Source organism: Struthio camelus, chromosome 21, assembly GCF_040807025.1.
Source record: "Struthio camelus isolate bStrCam1 chromosome 21, bStrCam1.hap1, whole genome shotgun sequence".
NCBI lineage: Eukaryota > Metazoa > Chordata > Aves > Struthioniformes > Struthionidae > Struthio > Struthio camelus.
Window position 1 is genome coordinate 4,720,541 of NC_090962.1, and position 22,578 is coordinate 4,743,118.

The 22,578-nt window shown below is 55.0% G+C and overlaps 2 protein-coding genes across 6 annotated transcripts in view; one reads left to right on the plus strand and one right to left on the minus strand.

The window, feature by feature from the left end:
* Nucleotides 1-4,185: 4,185 nt before the first annotated feature.
* PERM1 (PPARGC1 and ESRR induced regulator, muscle 1) lies at nucleotides 4,186-14,841 on the plus strand. Its single transcript, XM_009671488.2, has 4 exons — nucleotides 4,186-4,311; nucleotides 6,867-8,792; nucleotides 10,767-10,883; nucleotides 13,104-14,841. Exons 1-4 carry the CDS (start codon nucleotides 4,263-4,265, stop codon nucleotides 13,181-13,183), a joined length of 2,172 nt encoding a protein of 723 aa, XP_009669783.2. The 5' UTR covers nucleotides 4,186-4,262; the 3' UTR covers nucleotides 13,184-14,841.
* A 5,275-nt stretch (nucleotides 14,842-20,116) lies between these two features.
* Nucleotides 20,117-22,578, minus strand: part of PLEKHN1 (pleckstrin homology domain containing N1) — a 29,862-nt gene continuing 27,400 nt past the window's right edge. For 3 of the 5 annotated variants that reach the window (XR_011135772.1, XM_068915941.1, XM_068915942.1), the window contains 2 exons: nucleotides 22,235-22,283; nucleotides 20,118-21,510 (listed from right to left, as the gene is read on the minus strand). Coding sequence is in view for 4 of the 5 variants with exons in the window: in XM_068915941.1 (XP_068772042.1) it covers nucleotides 21,317-21,510; nucleotides 22,235-22,283 (243 nt within the window). In the remaining variant the exon portion in view is untranslated. Of the gene's footprint in view, nucleotides 21,511-22,234; nucleotides 22,284-22,578 lie in introns of all 5 variants that reach the window. The other 2 variants (XM_068915940.1, XM_068915944.1) reach the window with 1 other exon arrangement.

Here is a 22,578-nt window from a genome sequence, read left to right on the forward strand (position 1 = left end):
CATCTCACCATCCTCTTTAGCAAATATTTGATAAGACCGACTGAGACAATGAAACGTTTTCTCCCCTCCCTTCTCTTCGAGCGGACAGTGAGCACAAGTGTGCTTAGATTCATTTCTTATCCAAAGATGTGTGATCAGTATCTCATTGCTCCCACCCCGTAACATTACTGCAGTTAGATGGATCCCAAGTTACTCTCTTTCCCTAATCACTGTTCATGTTTTGCAGATGGGACAAGGGGAATCATAACCACTTGTTTCTGTTCCCTGACTGGAGGACTACGAAGGTGCTACTCCTGAGGCCAGGCATAGCTAAGAGCAAGACTTGTGAAGGATGCTGCAGCTTTAGCCATTGCAATCTAGTGCACAGAGCATCGCCTCGGGCCCTGGAGCCAGCCAGCTTCCAGTGCTGGTTTCGCTGCTGAAATCAGGGCAGCAGTGCTCACAGGAACATCACACCCGAGCCGGGAGCTTCTGCATCCCCCGTCACCTCATGTTTGGCTGCTCTCTGTGTCCCGGCAGGGACTGTCTCCCATATGCGGGACCCGGCCGGCAGAGTAAGGACCCCTCGCAGGCAGACAGGCGCTCTAGGTGTTAGCGCGATGTAAATAAGGCTCCTTCCTTCCCCAGGCTTTGCACTCGCTCCTCTCCCCCGGCTGCTGGGAGGATTCCAGCACACACAGTGCCTTAGGCGCTTGCATGAATAATCAAGGGTTGTTCTTGTGGTGCTGGCCCAGCTCTAACCCTAATTTTGTCTCTGAAACCTCCCTGATAATCTTCAACCTGAGGACCTTCAGTTGTTATTCTTCTGGCCATGATTATCTGTGGGGCTTTTGTTTTCAAAATGTGGAAACAAATTAACTCCCTGGAAAGCGCTGTTCAGAGGATTGGGGCTTTTAATTCATTGGCAACCAAAGGCAGCGCATTTCAAAAGCAGGTGAACGATGCAGTCAGGTCCTTCAGAGCCTTCAGCTTGCAGAGAGCTTGAGCTTTTTCGACAGTGGCATTTGGTTTCCTAGGGCTTTGGGGAGCTGCCTGCACAGCGCAACGCGCTGCGGCGCTGCTTGTAGGCACGGGCACCTCCTCGACACCGGGGGCAAGCATCGCTACCCGCTGCTGCACCAAGCGGTGCGGGTGCGTCTGGGGGTGCTTCGAAAGCACTTTCCCCCCGGGGGGAGATGGGAGAGCAACTCTCCGTGACAGTCATTTGGGGAGTCTCATTTTCCAGCTCCAGCCTTCAGAGGGTTAACGTCGTCAGCTCGGCAGGGCTGATTTAATTCAAGCCAGACGGGAGGGCTGCACGCGGCAGCCTCCCCTGGAGCTGCTGCCTGTGCTCCAGCGCTCTCCCACCCTCGGGAGCGAGGGCGAGCAGAGCAGCCGTGTGCAAGGAGCTACCGTGCTTGTTGTGCTTGCAACCTGACCTCTCCTTTGCTCTTGGAAGCTGCTGGCAGTGGGTGGGCCGAGATCAGTGGAGCGGCCGATCTGCTGGGAGTTAGAATAACACAACCACGATGCCCCGTTCCGCTGGGAATAGGAGTCTGTTTGGAAGGGCGTGGGCAGCGTGGGGATGAAGAAACCAGGACACCGAGGACTGGCGGAGTCCTGCAGATGTGGAACAGCTTGCATTTGGGGCTGGGGTGGGAGGGGAGGCCCTTTCAACCCAAAACGTAATTAATCAGTGGCTTTGACAGAAAACGGAGCTGTGGCTGCACTTCCAGCTACCGTTGCCCTTTCCAGACCCGCAGCCGGAACAGGGAGGGCAGACGTTCGCTGCAGTCGTGCTCTACAAGAAGGGCTCAGGTCTTTCTTCCCCCATCCTATCCCAGAGCTCGCTCTCAAGGGCTGGGATCAGCTCGCTGGCCAGCAGCGACTTCCCCTCCACTGCTTCAGCCCAAGTCAGCCCCTTTGCCTCACGTTATGACGGATACAGGGGAAAAAAAGACACCAAAGAGTTTGTCCAAGACACTAATCCGTGTGCCCGAGAGTTTTACTTTAGGCCTCTTCCACCTGAGTCCAAGACCCTCCTCATCCCTGGCGGGGATTGTCCAGAATATCAGTTTCTTTTGTTAAACACAGATAAAATAACTGGTTCCACCTTTGGGGGCAAGCTGAGAGTAGCTGATACAATGACGTCTGTCTTGCGGGGAGCCTGGTCCCAAAAGCGAGGGGAGTGATCTCAGCTGCTCCCAGCCCGAACCCGGGGGGTGGCAGCCCGACCGCCCTGCACCGACCGCGGGGGCAATGACCGCTTGCTCCTGCGCCGACTTTCCTGGCAGCCTTCCTGCCCTGGGTACAAGGCGCCCAAGGGACACGCCACCGGGACAGAGATGCCAGTGGTTTTTTGTTGCTGTCCCCGAGGCTCGGAGTGGCCCTGGCCCCAGGCTGCGCTGTGACCCAGGTCTCCTGCTGCCGTTATTGGCTGGCTTGCAGGGCAGCAGCACCTCAGAGCCAGGTAGCTCTCGTGTGCAATGATGTGTGCAACGAGGCTGGCCCTCGGCGCGCTTAGAGCTGGACGGCGGCTGCAGAGATACAGCTGCCTGCTGGTTAAGAGCCCTGGAGACCCCCATGCGGCAGCTGGTGACCTTCCCGTGCGGCCCAGTGGATGTCTAGCGTTGCAGCATAAAGCAGGACAGGCTTGCTTTAGAGATGCCCACCACGCGCAAGTCACTGTTTGCAAAGACCCTGATATTCCAGACTCAAGGAACTTGCCTTTTCCCTTTCCCCTGGAGGCACCGCTCCGACCGGATGGGGAGTACGGCTGTCACCTTCCCCTGCACACCTACCCTTCCTTTCAGCTTGTGATCCTCACTGCTCTAATACCGTTACAGCCCAGTGGCCTGGACATCTGAGCCCCCTTTTGAGGATCAGCATAAACAGGAGAGGGTTAAAAAATCTTTGGAAACGGCTAACTTCTGGCTGTAAGTGACATCTAGTGGAAATGGCAGGGAAAATGAGCTCCACAGGCAAAACACTGATCCTGTTGGACGCAGCCGTAAAACTCTGATTCCTGTGAGCTGGAAATTCAGTCCAGCAGCTTCTTTTCAAGAGTCGTTAAAAAAAAAAAAAAGAAATTAAAAGAGCTCCATCTGTTTGGGTATGGCTCGCAAAGAGAGAGCACGGCATGTTTGGTTTGTCTTACTCAGACCAGTGAGCAACGTGAAAAGTGGGACGGCTGTGATGTGACAGAGGCTACCTGGCCCTAAGGCTGCTAGTACCAAATCAGAAACACTGCAGTCATGCATCGAGCTGGCATTACTACGCTGTAATTCAGAAGAAAACAATACAGCGAACTAATTTTGCACTGATAAGCTTCGCGCCGGGTCAGGTCTTGCCTGTCCCCTGACAGCTAGCAACAGTTCCCCGGAGCTGGATGACTGATCTGGATGCAGCTTGTCCGGCCGGGTTATCCGGCTGTGCACAGCCCCCCACCAGAGGCGGGTGGGCCCAGAGCCCCTGGGCTGTCCGGGTGGGAGCACCCAGAGAGAGGCGAAGCTGGGGAGCTGCACAACCTGCCCCTCGGGGAGCGGCACGTCCAGCGCCAACGCCGAGGATCCACGGACGCCGTGCCCGTCTTCGTCCTGTGCCTCCGAGTGAGCTGTGCCTCCTGCTTGCCCTGCCTCCTCTTTCTTGGCACCAGGGACTTGTCTGCCTGCTGCCACCCCTGTCCCCGCAGGAGAAGTCCAGCCAGCGGAGTAGATGCAGCCTGAGGCTATTCTTGTGTAGAGCGAAGCCAAAGCTTACAAGGAAACCTGAAACCCACTGAGACTTGGATTAGCAACCCGAAACTCAGGCCAGAATACAAGCCTTTTGGAAGAGCTTGGCAGAGTTTCAGGCAAGTGTGGGCTGAGTTTCAAGTCAGCTAAGGCTGACCTTTGAGTGAGCCCACTGCTCGCTCCTCAGGAAGCATGGGCCTGCATTATAAGAGAGCTTGGAGACTGAGTTTCAGGCAGAAAAAAAAAAAGAAAGAAAGAAAGAAAGAAAGAAAAAGATGACTTCTTATGGTTTGGGGGTGACAAGTCCTAGCCACTCACCTGCCCCTAAACCAGCAAAACCAGACTGGTGGTTACAGCTTCACTGCACTCTGAGTTTCAGTGCGACTTAACCCCTTCCTCGGCATGGAGTAGCTGTTGCTTCCAGGCTCTCTTCACGTGCTAGACCTAGATTTGTAGTCTGCTCAGCTGGAGATGGGCAGATAAGACCGTGCCGGATGAGTGACGGAGGGTGAAGGATGGTGTTCAAGCTAAGGTGGAAGAAGGCATGAGAAAATGGGCACAAGCAGAGCTGTCAGTCCCAGGCAGTGGGAGGCAGTAAAGGGTAAGTAGTCCTGCTCTCAAAGCTGTGCACAGATTTTTTCTTTCCACTGTGTGTGGTTTTTTTTTTCCCCCCATCCCTCTTCTTGCAAACTCATCACTCTCTCCTTCCCTTGAAAGACATCATGTGATGGGCCAGTATCAAGGCAGGGAGAGCACGTCTGTAATCAGTCCCACGTTTCTCAGCTGTTGTTGTCTCTGCAGCAGATTTAGCTGCAAATACACAATACTCCTGACTTTTTGGTGCAGATTTTACATGCTCTGTGAAGATTAGTATTTTCCCAAATGTAGTTTCCTGGGTAGGAAGTTGCTTATCTCAGACTCAGAGTATTATTCCATAGAGCTCTGCTACCTTCCTCTCACCCCCCCTCGCCCCCAAGCCCGTGGAAATGGGACGCGGCGCCTGAGGCCGTACGAGGGGTCCTTATGCCAAAGGAAGCGCTGCTCCAGGTGCGCCTGGTTTTCTTGCCTGGCTCCCTACTTCTTGCCGCCGCTGGACGTCCTCTGCCCGCTGCGCCACGGCCCGGGGGCAGCGTGCCTTGCCCTTGAAGTCCAGCCGGGGCTTTTCCGGGCAGCGCAGAGGAAGCCAGGGAAGCGCCAGCAGATGCGTCATTTCCCCCCCGGGACGGCGCGTGGGCTTCACCCTGGGCAGCCAAATAAATCCTCGGCTGGCTCTTGCGCTGGGACTTGCTTGCGTCTCTGAGGCCGGGGTGGACCGTGCGGTGGGACGTGGGCAGTTCCCGCCGCCTTTGGTGCGCGGGCTGCTCCAGCGCCGCTCGGCCGACGTGACGCCGCCAACGCCGGCCGCCGGCGTCCAGTTCCGCCTCGCTGCCTCTGCCTCTTTTATGTGCTCCGCTGCGGTTTTGCAAGGCGCAGTTTAAAGGTTTCTCTGCCTAACCCGGGCTGCCGGGCTCAAAGGGAAGGAAGGCGGCTGCAGCCAAGCAGAGGAAGCCAGGCGGTTTCCCTTCTGGGTCTGCGCGCGCCCGGGACACGGCGGCGGCGGGGGGAAGAAGGAGAAGGGTGTAGCCGGGTCAGAGATGAGACAGGATGGGGAGACCTCAGCCCACAGGGCACGGAAAGGAAAGCTTGGCCCCGCTGCAGTGCGCGAAGGCAGCCGCGAAGGGGAGCCGGCGCCGGGCAGGGCAAGGCGACCCGCAGGCCACCCCGTTGCTGCTCCGCAGCGGTCGAGCGCCTGGCGGGGAGCGGGGCTCGGGCTCGGAGCGGCTGGACCGCAGCCAGCTATCGCAGGGCATCTATTTCTGGCCCCTAGGAGAGGGACGGGGGTGCAAGAGGCGGCCAGCCACGAGGGCTCACAAGAGCCGAGGGCTATTTCTGGCTCTGGTTGCTGAGCTGTCCGTCAACAGGTGCCTTGGAAGTGCTCTCACTAGACGCATGACGCCTCTGAAGCGTGGCTTCAGCGGTGAGCCACGCGGGCCAGGCCGGGGCCCCTCCGCTGCTCTCCGTCCCTCGGGGAGCGGTGGGCATCAGCAGAGGGCCCAGGGACCTCAGACGGTGCAGGGTGGAGATGCGTTTGCTGGCACCTTCACGTCTTCCCCAGCAGTTTCTATATATGGGCCTGCCCTCGCTCAACCCATCACGCTCAGGTCTCAAGTGACACACCGCGGAGGGAGGCGGTGGTGTTGGGGGGGGGGGTTGGATCTAATTTTAGATGTGAATGGAGCTGTGCTGAAGGCGAGCTCTCCGTCCGCGTGAAGGGTACAGCATCATGTTGTGCTGGGAGGATTTTGCTGCGCGGCGCTTTGAATGGCTCCATCCCCGGCTTAGATTGTGGTGCAGGTAGGATGCAGCTTTGTGATCTTTCTGCTTCTTCTCCTGCTGCTGGATTCCCCCTGCTGGTCTGAGGCTCTGTTGCATCTCCCTCCTCAAAGCCACGAGTAAGGAAGAGACCGCTGCAGTTTGCTGAAATTTCCCTGTTTGGGCTGTGCTTCGTGCTACGCGCTTGCACGACACCGCGGCGGTGGGCGAGTTCAAGCGCGTTAACGCTGCATTTGTTCAAACAGGACGACCCGGGCCAAGGGGCTGTAGGCAAGGCGTATGGCAGGTGCACTGCCCTGCTGGCTTCAGCAGGGGAGCCCGTTCTCAGGAAGCCCTTTGGGCCCTGCCCAGCAAGGTCGGGCTCCCGTGGACCTCTCCGGGAGGAGGGTCGGTGCTACCCCTGCGCAGGGTCTTGTTTTCCTGAGGCTTCGCTTCTCCGTCCAAAGCGCCCCGTTGTGCTGCTGCGGGGAGAGAGCCCCAAAGCTGCTGCGCTCGGAGAGGCACCGGCGCAAGGGACCTGGCCGGGGCTGGGAGGAGGAGGAGGAGGAGGAAGGGGGGGGTCTCTCTTCCTGCCAGCTGAGCTGCGGTCCAGCGCCAGGACCTGCCCGTCGGCTGAGCCCGCCAGGAGCTGTCCTTGCCTCGCACCGCTTCCAACCGGCAGCGGAGCAGGACGGCAGGGAAACAGGGCAGAAACCGGGGCGGCGGGAGGAAGGGGTCACAGGATGCTGGCGCCCCCCCTCCTCACCAGCGCCCCCCCCCCGCCCCCTTGCTCTGCCCCTGCAGCCATGGATAACTTCGAGTACAGCATCCAGCGGAGCGACAGGGACTGGGCTCGGTTCTGCTCGGCTTCGGAGGAATGCAGCCTGACGCCGGCCGCCCTGGCCGCGGCCGAGGAGCAGAGCCTGGCTGACATTGCGCAAGGGGACGGCGCGGCTGGAAGGCGCTGCCCGGCCGGGGCGGGCGGCGGGCCAGGCCCTGGCACGGGATGCTCCCCGCCCCGGGGGGTGCCCGGAGACACCTCCCCGCGCCTCCCCGGGCACCTGGCCCCGCCGGCCGCGCTCTCGGGCGGCGAGGACGAGACGGACCCCAGCTCGGTCAGCGGGCTGCGGCGCCAGAGCCACGAGCCCGGCCGCCCTCGGTCCGCCCCGCCGATGCCCAGCCCGCAGGGCCGGCAGCTGCCCCGCCACCCCGCCGCCGCCCGGCCCGGCCCGGCTAGCGGGGCGGCCGAGAGCGGCCCCGGCCGGGAGGCGGCAGGCGAAACGGCAGCGCCGCGGCGCTCCGCCTCGGAGGAAGGAGCAGCCGGCAGCGCCGCCGGCCAGCAGCGGGGCGCAGCGGGGCGGCAGCCCCCGAGCGGCCCGGCAGCGGCCCGGCCCGGCTCTCCGGCGTCCCTCGATGGCTCAGCAAGGAAGAGGGCGAGCAGCGCTCCCTGCCCCGAGCCCGGGCTGCCGGCACCGCCGAGCCCTGCCCCGGAGGCTTCGCCGCAGAGCGCCGCCGGGGCGCCGGGGGGCCGCAGCGAGGAGAGAGCCTGGGCCGAGCCCAGCTCCGCCAGCGCCTCCCTGGAGGTGGTGAGGCCCAAGACGCCGGCGCAGCCGAGAAAGAGCCGTAAGCCACGCGGCACCAGCGCCGCGGAGGCCAGCCGCGAAGGCGGCGAGCCCGCGGGGCCGCCGGCACCGGCGGGGCTGGCGCCCGCCAAGGCACCTCCGTCCTCGCCGCTGCTGCCGCGGAAGAGCAGAGGGAAGGAGAAGGCAGCCAAGCCGGCGGCCGGCAAGCCAGGCAGCGAGGAGGCAGGGCAGAGCGGAAAGCCGGCGGCCGGCCCTGGAGCAGAAGACGGAGCTCCGGCCCCCAGCGCTGCCCCGGGCCAGCAGGCCAAGGAGCCGGGGCTGCAGCCGCCGCCGTCGGGGAAGGGGAAGGCGGCTCAGGGCCCGGAGCCCGGCCCGGTCCTGGCTGGGCACTCGGGCGCAGGTGACAGCGCGCCGCTGATTCTTGCCGGAGAAGCTGCTGCCGCCGCGCAGGCGGGCGCGTGCCAGGATGCCGCTGGGCAGCCGCCGGACCCCGCGAGCGGGGCGCTGCTTGGAGGGGATGCCGCGGCCGAGACCCCCGGGGCGCTGGGCCCCCCTTGCTTTGCAGCGGAGGGCTCTGCAAGGGGAAACACCCTTGACGTGACTTGGCCCGAGATGTACGACTATTTGTTCTGCGACTCCCAAGGGGAGGAAGAAGGACCGGGGAACCCCGTGGAGGAGGAGGCAATACCCCTGGAAAGGGAAATATCTTTGCCTGAGCTGTATGAATATTTTTTCAATGAGCCTGAAGGAAACAGGAAAAAAGTCAAGGGCAAAGACAGGAAGCGAAAGAAGTTCAGCAGCCTGGGCCAAGCTCAGCTGCAAAAGGAGGACCCTGACTCAACTCCAGCCGGAGAGTCCCTGGTTATCTCTGTCCCCGAGGTGTATGAACACTTCTTTGCTGATGGGCCTGGGAACAGGGGCTGGAGAGGGATTTTCCTGACCGCTCCAGCCTCTGAGGTGAAGAAAGCTGTGGGGGCTTTGACGTCGTTCCTGCAAAGGCCAATGCATCTCATCAGAGGCCAGGTGCCGGCTCCCCATGCTCTTGTGCGGAGAGGATCCGGAGAGAAGCTCCCCCTCGCCCCGCTGGTGCCGCTGGGAAGAGGCCAGGCACGGCCAGACGGTCTAGACATGGCCCTTGCACTGACAGGTAAAGCGCTGTTAGCGCGCCTGCTGCCTGACAGCTCCAGCTCGCTGCTGCGCTTAGAGATACGCCTCTGCTTTTCGTGGTCTCCCCTGCTCCACTGCCTTGCGGGAAACTTCTTAGCCAGCGCTCACACTGCTGTTGGAGCCATCTCTGCTCCATCTGCAGCAGCATTAGGGCCACCTTACAGATGGAAGCATTTTGGTGGGCTCAGCCAGCATAGCTGGTCTGAAATCACAGTCCCAGCACGTTTCCTTGCCATATAGCAGCCCTGGGCTTTAGCAGAGATCTTTGGCAATGGGGCTGGGGCAAGAGCCACGACATGCTGTGCTGCATTACTGTATCCTTGCGATGCTCCTGTTGCCCCTGTGCCCAAGCGACCGCTGCTGGCCAGGCCTTGCAAGCCAGTTTCCAGTGCTGCAGGAAGCGTGGGCAGGGGCTATACGCTGTGTGTAACTTGCTTTGCTTACCAGCATACTCCAGTCCTGGGGCAGCGATGGTCATGACAGCGAGCACGCAACAGGCTGAAACTCAGTCTGGCCCAGACTCCCTCTCCTGGTTGAATAAGTTGGCCCTAACTGGATATAACTTACTGTGGATGCAATCTGGTTTTTTGCACGCTGGCCAAGGAAAACTTGCTGAAGCAGGTAGCTACAATAAACATGGCTGGTGTTATTGCAAGGTCTGGTAGAGATGGGAATCTCCCCATGCCCGTGCTGTCCAGCAGCCTGCAGAACCACATGCCTGTACAAGGGAATGGAAGAGGGACCAGTAAAATCCTTCTGTAGCAAACAACTCATGCCCCTGCAGTAAAGCGATGATCGCTGAGCTGCTGTCCTGATAAGGCTGGGTTGCTAATTTGCCTAATGCTGTTGGGGGAAAAGGTGTACACAGAGTACAACATGTCCAAGGCTTTCAGCTGAAAGAGATGAGGGGGCTTTAAAACAGACACTAATTTAAAAAGCACTCTCCAGAGACCCCGAAGGTTACCTGAACTTTCACTGTTACATCTCTTTCCTGGGGCTGGTAAGAGAGACAGGAATAAAGGGAGAGCAAGTCTGGCCCAGTAGGACAGCCGGCATATTTATCTTAGAGCTTATATGACGCTTACAGCCACAGTGCCTCATAGTTAATATTAAAAACAAACAATGAATGAGTCATCCCAGAGGTGACTCAAAACAGAGCTTCCGCTCTGTTTGCACAGCGAAAAACCCCTTTGCAAAGGTGGTAACGAATTAATAAGCCAGCTTTAATTAAAAACCTTATCAAATAAACTTAGGAACAAAAATTACCTATTCTTGCAACATGTCTTCAAGTCGTGCTAGACTGGAGCTCTAAAAAGCAGGACTCCGGGAAAAAATGCAGAGCCCTCAGTGCTGTCTCCACCCTGGTCCTAGCAGGGTGCAGGAGCGAGGTGGGAACGCAGGGCCGTGATGCTTGTCGCAGGGCTATGTGTCATACTGGAGCCATGGGGATCCCAGAGCACCTCCCAGCACTGGGGCAGGCAGGGGACCCTACCCGGAGGGGCCTGCCTGCAGGCACCGTGCAGCAGCAGCCAGCCCGGGTCTCCTGGATCCAGCTGCACTAGCTACTAGAGCATCCTCCAGCCACCACGCAGGGGGGGCTCTGGGAGGAAACACGGGGAAGGTGGTGGGGCACTCAGAGGTCCTAAAGGCTGTGCGTTCATTAGCTGTCTCTCCCAGGCGTGCAGGTAGCATTAACAAATATTTGTTCTTTAACAAAGCTTAAAACTGAGATGAATGAAAAAAAAGTGCCACTTTCCTTTAGGAATATGCCTGAGTCCAAAACAGATATATTTGACTGGACCAGTAGTGAAGAAAAGGTCTTTTGGGAGGGAAAATGTGTGACTAAGATGTATTTCTCTTGGAGCGTAAGGGACTCCACCCCAAAGAGACAGGCGCTTGCGATGGCAGAGGAGGGCAACGTAACACCTCACGCCTCATGCTGTCCTTCCCGCAGGGAGGCCCGAGGCTCCGCTGCCTCTGACTCACAAGGACATGTGCCTCGTCTTCTGTGCCTTTGCCTCCTGGGCAGTGAAGACCTCCGATCTGCAGGCTCCGGATGCGTGGAAGACTAGTATGTATGGTGCCTAGGCTGGGGCAGGAGAGGGGTGAGGAGGACCTTATGGAAGACCCGGCAGGCAGAGAGGCAGGGATGCTAAGACATCAAAGGGTGCCAGCAGAAAACTGCAGAGAGTCATTTTCCTGTTTTTTCTAAAGTGTCCTGTTGCTTTCTAACACCTTCTCTCTCCTATAGAAATGCCAGTCCTGATTGCTACTCACTTACCTTGTCCATTTCCCTCACAAAGCATCTGCTGACCCTAACCTGAGCCACGGGACAATCGCTATGTTCCTAGCTCTGGCCCTGCTCCATCTAGCCTCTGACAGGGGCCAGCACCAGTGTGTCAGGTCAATAGATGTTTCTTTAAGATCCCTGCTACCCAGTAGCTGAATCAGGACCTCAGGTATGCTGGTTTATACTCCTTCATCCCAGCTGGAACAAACGTGTACTTTTATAATGTGCTAGAAATGCATAATCTTTCTGATAAATACAGCTTAGCTGAAGTATTATCCTGCTGCATTGAGTCCTTCAAGTAAACTGAGCTCTGTCAGTTCCTCTCCTCTCAAACCACAGCATAACCGGTAGGGAGAGATAAAGCCCAGGCAGCATGAATTGGCCGAACTTTGGCTCAAAGCGACGCCGGGTCATTGCATAAACAGAGCGCCAGACAACTACTGCAGCAGCACTTTGCTGTGTGCATTAGAGGGGTCCAGCCCAGAACCACTGCTGAGCCCTCACAGGGCACAGGAGAGTCCTCACCGTGGGGAGAGACACTCCAGGCCAGGGCTTCCTGCTGGTCGTCCCAGGGGAGGAATGTTCCCCGCTAAGGTCACGCACCAAGCTGACACCCTGGGGCTGAGAATAGCTCATTAGCTAAAGCTGTTCAGTGCAATAATCACAAGAAGCTTTTGGCCTGGTCTTCCTTGCCTTCTTAGTATTAGATCGTAGACAGGGCCACAGAGAGGGTGAGAAAAGTGGCATACGGGCCTCGTGCCCTCGTGATTGCATAAGCTGGAGTGCAGTAAACACCATGGTGAGGAGAGAAGGCAAGAGACAAGTCCTGTCCTGGACTAGCAATTCTCTTTAGACATTTTAGGGTCCAACAAATTGAATTTCCTTGTTTATGTCCCGGGCTCTAACACGTAAATCAAAATCACGACTAAATTTAAACCAGGGTGTCCAAATGGGTTCACAGTTTTAGTTGGGCACAGATCAGGGCAATTTGGCCTCTCTTATAAACTAAGCTAAAAACTTTAACTAAAAGTTCACGGAAGTGCTTGATTCTCTGTGCATTCTCTATTAGTTATTTTTTGGATCTCGGCCCTTTCTGGTTGTTTTGGGGGTATTTTTTTGCTTTTGGCTGGGATCAGAATATCTGCAGATAACCCAGAGAAAGATATCTCTCTTGGCATCTTCCTGGTGCAAACAGAAGCAGAAAATGAGGGGAATCTCCAGAAAGAAAGTTCTAGTGAGATTTCCTGCTGTGGCCTTCATATCCACACCTCCACACCAACCTGTACGTCTAACCACCACCCTGCCAGGCAGATGCATCTGTTTCTATTTCCTATGGGTGCCCCGTGCACCCTCCTCGTATAATGTTCATCCCTTCAGGGACACTGTAGCTGGCCTCTTTCACAATATAAAGGGCTGTTCAGGTGGAATGGGAGTCTTGTGTGAACAAGAGCTCTCACAGCAGGACCGGCACCAGACACTCTTGCAGACTCCAAGGTAAGGCCGCTACCTTTAACATCTCAGGGCAGCTGTCCCCAGGAGATGCTATTTTCCCCCAAGAGGGTTCCTTTCTGATGATCTCAGATGCAAATGGTCACAAGACATGCCAGATGCAACCTGTATCATCATGTTAGCACAGGCTCCATGCCCTATTAAGGCATATTGCTCAATCCCCTCACTTCTCACCATGCACATGAAGTCTATGTGGTTCTTTCCTTAAAAACAGCTGTTTCTTGTAAAACAAGATCTTGCTCTGATCTGTGTGCCCAAGCTGGAGGAGTAGCTGTGGTCTGCCAGGCTGCTGGCAGGTCAGGACTGAATGCACTGGGAACAAGCATCGTGTGGTGTGGATGAAGTGCAAGGCAGGAGGGGTCTGAGAGAGGGAAGGGAACAACCCCCACCCCCTAGGTCCCATGGACCTGAGTGAGATGAGTAGCTTGTGATCATCAGGATTTGGAAGAAGCACCCAGACTCACTCTGGAAATGTGTTGGGCTCTTTTCCAGTGTTCCTGGCAACTTTTGGCACGCTTTCTGCCATCCGTTACTTCAGAAGGCAGGTCAGAGAAGGATACCACAAGACCTAGTCACACCACACGAGTGAGATGCTTCCCGAGGACAGGTGAGGAAGGCAGAGAGGCTCCCAAGCCTTGTTCTTGGACAGTGTGAGAAGCTTGGATCCCAACATCAAGTCTTCTCTGGACCCCTTTCTAAAAGGGACAGGATGTTACAGGAAGCAGGATCCTTCCAGTGACAGTAATTTACAATATGGTAGGCAATTTATACCTGTACAGAAGAGGAGCCCAGTGTGGCTGGTTCGGTTCTTTGTCTGTGGACTTCTCAAGTACTTGTGCTATCTCCTAGGCGCTGCTTGTCCATCCTCCTTGCTGGAAGTCAGCTTGTGACAAAGGAAGATTTAGACAGTGGAGGAGGGGAGAGCAAAAGAAACCAGGGAGAGTGCTTTGTTTTCTGTGAATGGGTTGGGGGTATCGGTGAAGATAGAGAAGAGAAAGCTTTGCAGAAGAGCTGTCTCTGAAGATGGACATGCTAGACTAAGCATGTGCACCCTGCTAGCTGGGCTGAGAAAGAGAAGGAGGATGGAGGGCAGCTTGCTTGGCAGAGCCCAGGCCTCCCATGACTGGTTTGGCTCACTGCAGGAGGGACTCACATACTCGGATTTCATTCCAAGAAGTCACCATTCAGTCTAATGGTTCAGGAGGCTGCAATAAGGTTTCTGTTGCTTGCGGCTGCCTCGGCGCTGCTGAGGCAGAGCCACGGATGCGGTGTCTCTTCCTGCGGGTGAGGAGCACCCACCGCAGTGACACATCTCGCTCCTGTAGGCAGAACGGGGCAGGTGTGGCACAGCCAGCACCAGGGGAAGGAGCAGTCAAAAGGAGCCCTGGAGAAGGGCTGCGCTGCGCGGAAAGAGGCTGCCCAGGCAGCAAGGAGAGGGGCTGAGCTCGGGGAAGTGCTCAGGAAAGACCTCTGACAAGGACAGGAGCATGGTGGAAAAGAGGGAACGGGAAGCATACGCATTTAGCTCTGAGGCTCACCAGATGAAGGGTCTAGGCTTACCACCTGGTCCCACTGCTGCCTCGCATACCAGGGACAAAAAACTGGCTGGGAGGAGATGGAGGCTGAGGAGGTGCCTTGTCTGAGTGTAACCCCAAGGGGGAAGGAGCTGGCTGGCAGGGAAGGAGGGAGGGAGACCTAGCGTGGAGGGTGTGGTGAAAAATGAAAAGGAAGTGGTTCAGTTTCCTCCCTGTCTCTAGAGCCTCCTTGGTCACTCAAGGGCATTATGAAGGAGGGCTTTTCTTCACTCCCGAGCCTGATAACAGCATAAATGTGAGATCGGATAAGCGCTTAGGGACCAGATCCGTAAAGGTACTGGGGGAGATCTACCCAAAATACCTGTATGGATCTGCCTATGAGCTTTACAGGAACAGTCTGCAGCAATAAGGGTTTGTCGTATGAAACAAGAGAGGAGAGGTTTAGCTCTTTCCTTGTAATGCAGAGTGCAATGCAATTTTAGCGGGTGCGAGGTTGCATTTAAGACCACGTATTATTGCCGATAAGGGAGCATACTGCACGACTGTACAGTGAGATACATAGCAGTAAATAGTAAGAGGGGTGTACAGACTCTAGATGGACTATAGTAGCTGTATATCCAGTATGAGGGGTTTTATGGGAGAGAGAACAGATAAAATATATTGGAAGCTTCTAATAAACATTCTATATCTCATTTAATACTTTTGTGTACATTCCTGTGTCTACGCAGTTTGTGTGTGAAACTGTTGAATGAATACCGAGTTTTAAAGAATGAGAAATTAAACTGTTGTATGTCAGTTCATATGAAAGTGAAGGAGTTGATGCCCTGGTTGAGGAGACCTGGAGGACAGAGCATGCTGGGAGACAGGCATCTTCTCTTCCTCGGTTTGCTCCCCAGAGCCTACCTCGCCGAGTCACAGCTTGGCTACCGCGTGTCACTAACAGCCTGATCCGGGGAGTCCTGTCCTCTCTTCTGTCTCTAACGCACTCGGGACTCGAGCAGAGGAGGTCTCTCTCCAGCCCGTGGGCACAGCAGCCGCCCACCGGATCGGGCCACCGATCCTTATTGCCCAAGGGTGCCTCTGCTTCCCAGTCCCCGCCAACGCAGCCAGGCCCTGGCAGCCTGAGCTGCAGCCAGGGCACCCAGCGCTTCAGCCGGAGGCCCTGAAAGACTTGCCAAGCAGACCTCAGCCCCTTGAACGAGCAAGAGCAGGCACAGCGGAGGCTGAAACATTCACATATGCTCAGTTTTACTGTTTATCCAGCCATAATCCATTAAGCGGTCTCTGCGTTCCCAGAGGCAGGTGGGAATACAGCAGCCTTGGCATGGCGGGTGGGTAAGGGGGGAACAGCTGGAGGAATCAGGCAATTTCACTATGCAGGACTTTCCTGGGAGACTGTAAGTAACACTGGACTGAGCAAAACAGAAGGAGGTCAGAGGGGGACAGGTTTGCTGGAAGGAAGGGGTCTCTGGCACTGCCGGCTCCCGTCTTAGGGCGCTCTGTCTCTTCCCACCTGGTTCCTCACGCCGACTAAAGGCCCCGGCGCAAGAGGCACGGTTAAAGCATGAGCAGTCACTGCTGACTTCTTGCGTGCAATTTTAACGCTTGGCATGTTCTCTGACCTTTTAAGCTCTCATCTCTTTTTCCATGGCAAGGTCATCTTGCCCGTCTCTCATCCCAGAGGGAGGAGCCAGGAACTGACCATCTTTTGCAATAGCAGCAGCCACCACAATAGAAACGACCTTTCCAGTGCATCCTCGCCACAGTGAGTCTGTTTTCACTTCGCCGAAGAGCGTGTCAGTGCTGGAGGTGGGAGCTATGCCCCCCTTCCCACTTCCTTTGCCTTGCACGTAGCTGCCGCATCTGACACGTTGTCTTGCCAAGCAAATGAAAAAGTCAGGCAGGTGCACCCTCAGGAACGGCCTCCGTATTTCATCTGGCCTTGATATACTATGTACCACCTGGCTGGAAGAGGTCTAGGTCTCTCCCCCCGCCTCTTCTGCAGCAAACATTTTTGCCGGAGCAGCTCCTTAGCTCTTATTTTTGCTTCATCTCTCTGTAATAAAATCAGACCAAAGCTTCCTGTAGACATTTCTGCTAGGTCACTTCTGAGTCATTAGTGGCTTCTCCTGGGACTTCAGAGCGATCTCTGAAGGCTCAAGGTGCCCATGCCAGAGCTGGGAGTGACAGCACAGGCAGGGAGCAGCGGCCTCCCTTCTGTCTAATATCTGCAGAAATACCAGGTGCTTTGGCTTTGAAAGCCTGGCATATTTTGGTGGATTCCCCCACCCATAGGGCAGTGAGGGAGTTGCTCACCCCAGACTAGAGCCAGTCATCCACACCTTCATCTCAGCAAGGGACCAAGGGGCTGTGCGAGGGAGGCAGCTGGGTTTGCCACGTGGGACCAGGGGGGCAGGTTTGCCCAGCCGGTCCTTCCTCGCCACCTCGGCCACGGTTACAGGCGTTGTCCACGGGCAACCAACAGGAAGAGACATGTTCACAGGAAGTGCTCACCAAGGAATTCCCAAATCTCAAGTGTTATTTTCTTCATAAATGAAATAAAAAAACAGTGAGTCCATGCACGGAGAAAGGGTGGGATCTGTCAGAAAGGGCAGCTGTGCTGCAGCTGCTGCACGTCTTCAGTTACAGGAGCTTTTTCTTGAAACTGCTGAAGTCAAAGGAACAGGTCACAAGTTCCACGTTCTTTTTCAAAAAAGCCTGCCTCTTCTGCTTATTCTTTGAGCAAAAAAATTGAAATTGTGACTTAGAAATCAGGGAGCAAAGAGAAATGCAGCGCTCGTTGTTGTTTCAATAACTGGTTTTCCAGCTGTGACTCCGGGGGGCGGGGGGTCAGACGTGATCCATGCCTTCTAGCACTCGTGAGAAGTGGGGTGAGAGATGGTTTGTCCGAGAGCAAGCTGTTGGCAGCTGACTCGTGCCTTTCACCTGCCTCTGCGAACAAAGACGCAGCTATCCTGCGGCCGAGCGGAGCAGTGGGATGCGTGCAGGCTCGCCGGGAACTCCAGAGCCCTGGACCTGCAGTTTGTGGGCGACCTAGTTCAGACCGTATGCCTGCTGCAGCCCGGGTTGTGAAGGACAGATACATTTTTCAGGAGACAAGAGGTATTTTGTGTGTTTACAGGTACTACAGTTTCCATTTTAATACTATCTGCACTGAGACAACTAGTGTTAATTTAAATAAACCCTCTATTTTTAAATCCCAAACCTGCTGAGAAGCATGTTGGAGCAAAAGCAAGAGAATATGGGCTTTCGTGGTCGCAAGGCCAGGGTGCACGGCTCACAAACACAGCCGTGTTCCCCCCTGCTAAGGAGCTGCCCGGGTCGGCACCTGGATGGAAAACTATCAGGGGACATCAAAGGCCAGCGCAACCGATGACTCGACAGGCAAGCCAGGCTGTGCTGAGGAGTTTGGGTGGGTCTTAACCAGTTTGGCACTTATGGGGGCTGGTCTGGAAACATTTTAGGACTTGTACACACACGTGGATTGCACTGCATTAATTATGTCAGCCTAGGAAAGCTGTACAATGCTCCAAGTAGGGACAGAGAGAGGGAGAGCGGTATAAAAAGTGCTTCTTAAGGGGAGCTAATCCCAGATGCAAAAGGGAGTGAGTAAAACTCTTTCACCTGCTTGAATGGCAGGGGCTCTATAACCATTTCAGCAGCAGTTTTTCATCACAACCTTAATTGCCACACGGTGACAGCAAAGAAATTTCATGGGACTGACCTTAGCGATCACCTGAACACCAGGGTTCGGGGGCGGGATAGTCAGGTCCTCTCTGCACCCCACAGCACCATTCTCTAGTCCAAGCCCCACATGCTGCCCATTTGATAAGGGCATGCTTGCTTTTCATCGCCAAACACTACGCTCTGTGCCGGGGTGGCAGCTGGAAGCAGCTACACTCCGCCCCAGAAGTACTGAGGGGACAAGTCAATAACTCTTAGTACAGACGCGTGAACACAGAGATGGAGTTCAGAACCGAAATAGGAGCCAAACAGACCGTGGCAGCTGCGCACAAAGGCCTGCTGGAAGCGTGAGAAACGAGCAGGACTTGCGTTGAAAGGGCAGCATTGGAAAGAGTGACAAATTTAGCCCAGAGGTAGCCAGGGAGGAAAGTTGCCGCTCTGGGGGCAGGGCTAAAATTGCTTTAGAAGCTGCAACATGTGTCTGAAGCCTTTTGAAATCAGGATCTCGCGCTTTGCCAGCAGTAGCCCTGTGCATGCACGTGCAACCATCACCAACCAACATGACCGCACGTTGCGGCTTGGGAGAGCTGCTCACCAGGGAACAAGTACACTGGGCTTCTGCTGCCAATATATCTCCCTCTCATCTAGTTATTTGGTTTATTGAGCACCTCCGGCTGCAGCATGGAAACACCTGCCATCTTTCCAAGTATTATCACCCTCCAGAGCCCACTGTTGTGGGCTGATATTTGCACAGAGCAGCGTGCTTGTGAGGACAAGCCCTCTGCCTGCCCTGCTGCTCCCAGCCCGGAGGGATTACTGAACATTAAGGTAAGGACCATATTTGGTTCCTCATTGGCCTTCTCTGCTCACCACCACACCTGCACCCACAGGGTAACTCTGCAGAGACAGCCAGGACAGCTGGTTTTCTGCCTAAAGCAGATGCAGGGACATAAGTGGCCTGCAGGCATGTGAAGCACTCCTCAGTCCACTCACCGGGGCGCCCAGGACGATATTCCCAACCCAAGAAGGCCTCTGCCGTGGCCAGCTCCCCTTCCCAAGCACCTCTGTTAGAAACGGGCTGCAGTGACGCGAGATCGGACCGGCAGACCCGGCAAAGGCAGACCAAAACCCTGCACAACCTGCCACCCCGCCGAGGGCTCAGTACCAAACGCAGCACTAGCACTCGTGCGTCCCACTCGCTTTGTGCGTTTTCCCCCGCGGCTGGAAAGCGGACGGTAAAGCCCTTTGCAGCACAGACGCCCCCGCTTCACAGCACGGCGTGGGGATTCCTGGCTATGCCAGTGCACTGAGCAATCTGGATTCGCTGACTGATTTTTACAGAACACCCCAAAACACAGGAGGAAAGCAAAGTCTGATCAGCTTTCGCATTAAACCTCTAGGCAGGGCTCATTGCCTGACAAATGCATGGGAGACTTTGCTCTAGGATTAGGTGTTTGCAGACGCCTGAGCTGAACTGGAGACGGTCAGCACTCTGGAAAACCATCCTGGACCCAGGGACCCAACATCCTTTAGGGAAGAAGAGCTATTTTGTTTGTTAGGTGCTGGATAAAGGACAGCAGCAATGCACAAAAATTATCCTCTGTTATACCAGGTGATGACAAACAAAGAGAGAAGAAAAGCGTTCCAGAAGGTGTATTGTAATCATACAGCCTCACAGAAATGCACCAGTAATAGGGAGAATTTTTTTTTTTCCTTTTGATACATTGCAGATATTGCTGTTAAGCACAATTAAACAGATTGTGGTAGCAGTCTTCAAAAATTACCATGTTCACAGAAGCACACGTGCATGGCTGCCTCCCAGAATACTCTATGCCTTCTCTGTCCCCTAGTGCAATTCTGTTCTGAATAAATAGATGGTTTGGGGGTTAAATTACTAGACACAAACCTTTCTGAAATGAAAGTAAACCTGAAACAAAAAAAATAACAGCTAGAAGACCCAAACAAACGTACACATGGATGTGCAGACAGCTGCCTATTCTACAGTACTGAATGGCATCCACAGCTACAAACTTAAATAGATCTTTAACTCAGCCACATTTACACATTAAATACATATAATCCACTCAAACTTTGCACGTAAACTTTGCTTGATACCTTCTGGAAAAAATTTATATATATATATATGTATGTGTGTGTGTATATATATATATATAAAGTATAATATACTATGTATATATATGTTCAAGTACAATGACCTCCTGAATTGCTTTGTTTGCACCGATGAAAGAACAGAAATAGAGATTTAGTTCATATGCTTGTTTTGCAGCCTATTTAGGGAACAAAGGTTAAGAATTTGAGGCCCCAGGTAAATACATCTGGATTTGTCGCTGACCTTATATATGCTGAAGGATCTGGCCTAACAGGCTGGAAAATGATAACACTGAGACTCTGTCCCCTGCTTGTGTCTTGCTGCTGCTCTGGGAGGGGAAAAAAAAAGACTGCAGCCCACGCTGGCAATGCTTCAACCACTGGAACGTTATGGCCGTACCGGAGTTTGGCTTGTAATGAATTTCTTTCCTTCCCTCCTTGCCTAGATATTCATAGGCAGCATTTTGTGCGAGTCCAATAACATGGAGAGGGCTGGGAGGAAAGGACAGAGTCCCGTAAGAGGAATCTGGGGCATCCTTTCCAGGGAAGTCCTTGGTAAACATAGGCACTTGGCATATTTCATGGCAGCGCATTTCTTGATGCCATCTGTCAAGGTATCAGGTTGTTAACATTGCAGGTCAACGCCACGGTTTGGAGCCAGCACTAGCAGGAAATGATTTTTTGCATGAAGTGGAAAGAACATCCTGTTCTGCCCAGACCTGGACTTCTTTCTCCATCCCTGCCAGATAGCTCTGATCTTGCAGGAAGACAATCCTATGAGCGTAGCTGTTGCCACCAGTCACATATACCATGATGGTGTCTGTCTGAAACGCCTTCACAAATTTCAGAGCTCAGTGGAAGGTTTGGCTTAACAGCTACTCTCAGGGATCAATGGCTCCTTGAAATCATCAGCCTGAAGGCTCTGGTGAAAAGGAAAATGGTCAAACTAACCTAGCCAACCACCAGCCCTTTTCTTCGGTCTTTGAGTCGCTGCTCTGTCTGGACACCCAGTCCCTTTAAATCTAGGGCTGGCACTTTGTCCTTCCCTTTATTACATCAGGTCATGCTGTTCCCTAGCCTGGGTTCCCCTAGCAGGGGGAAACTGCAGAGCGTGCTCCTTAATGCTGCAGAAACATTGCTTCTTGGGCTATGCAGAGGCTGTCACATTTGTGCCTTGCGCCCATCCTCAAATTTAGTGGAGAAGTTTGAACTTTGTACCTGAGAGGATGCGGGAGCCAGCCTCTCAGAGCAGGGCCCTTTCCTTTGCTTTGTACACCCCAGAGCTCCTCACTGTGGTGGGAAGCCCAGCAAGTAGAGCCCAGGGGCATTTCTGCGTCTGGCTGCGGAGATCTGTCCTCAGGCCTGGTAGAACTGCTGGCTCTGCGCTGGTGAGGCGTGCTGCATGCCTGACTCTTTCACCTCAGCATCCCACAGGTTGTCATAGCTAAAGTCACTCTGGAAGCTCTGGAGCTCAGCATAGTCATGGTAGGCCGCAGAGTCACGGTGCGGGCAGGTGAGATCTGGCCGGTCGTAAGTGCCAGTGTTCTCCTCTGGAAAAGACAGACCAAAGCACTCAGAGAGCATGGGCAAGAGAAGGCTCATCCAACTGTCCTGCTCAAGCTAGCTAGTGAAGCTCCTAGACAGTGCTCTGTCCCCTCATGTCTCCTCCCTGCCTCCCAGAGAGAGGCAGGGATGGAGGAAAGCACCACTGTTCTCCACTCTGAGGGCATTTCCCTGTGGAGAAACGAGCAACCCAGTGGCTGTCTTCTCCTTTACCAGCAAAGGGAAAACATCTGAAGGTCAGCAAAATTGCAGACTGGACACAACTAGGTTCGGGCAAAGTGGTGGAAGCTGCAAGCACGCCACAGAATGAACCACAAACCCCACTATGTAAGAAGGGTGGCCAGAGCCCAGAGGCAGTGGATGGAAGCCAAGGGAACTGCCTCCATCAGACAGATGCAGGCAAGGAGCAGCCCAATAGACTTGGTCCTGCTGTAGGGAACCAGCAGTAAGGAGGGGCATGCAGGAGTCCCTCTGCTCCGTCCCAGTCCTGCTTTGTATGATATTTATGGAGACAGACACCAGAGAGCTGGGGTGGGCTGCAGCACTCAAGCTGCTTGTAGATTTGGATAAACCTCAGAGCAGCAGAAGCCCAGACCCGGCAGTGCCGTGCTAAGCGCTTCGCTTATGCCACGTCAGAAGAGACACGTAACACAGGCACGGCCATCACTGCAGAAACCAGCCAGCTTCCTATGCGCCTCCCAAAGGTCTCACCTGGTGGCTGCAGTGAGGTACCCCGATGCTCCTCTCGCAGAGACGAGACCTGAAAAGAAACACACGCACTGATGAGAGCTGACTCAACACTGCAGTCCTGGGATACTGCACAGCAAGGAAATCAGTCCTCAGTTGATTCCCCGACCCCTGCGCCCCAAGCTGCACCCAGTCACAGAGCAAAGGGTGCAGAGCCCTGCAGTGACCAACCACTCTTCCAGCATGAAGAGGAAGGCAAGCTGGGACCCCTCACACACACGCTGCTGGCTGCTCTGAACAGTTGCACAGGGATGCTCCTTGCTACAGGGTTGCTCTGTGTGTTTCCCTACAGCCTGTACAGTCCAGGG

Excerpts from the sequence above, each read along its gene's own strand:
- PERM1 (XM_009671488.2), top strand. The coding sequence starts at position 4,263 with ATGGGCACAAGCAGAGCTGTCAGTCCCAGGCAGTGGGAGGCAGTAAAG. Across the intron at positions 4,312-6,866 it reads GCAGTGGGAGGCAGTAAAGG|CCATGGATAACTTCGAGTAC; the intron begins GTAAGTAGTCCT and ends CTGCCCCTGCAG. Across the intron at positions 8,793-10,766 it reads CATGGCCCTTGCACTGACAG|GGAGGCCCGAGGCTCCGCTG; the intron begins GTAAAGCGCTGT and ends TCCTTCCCGCAG.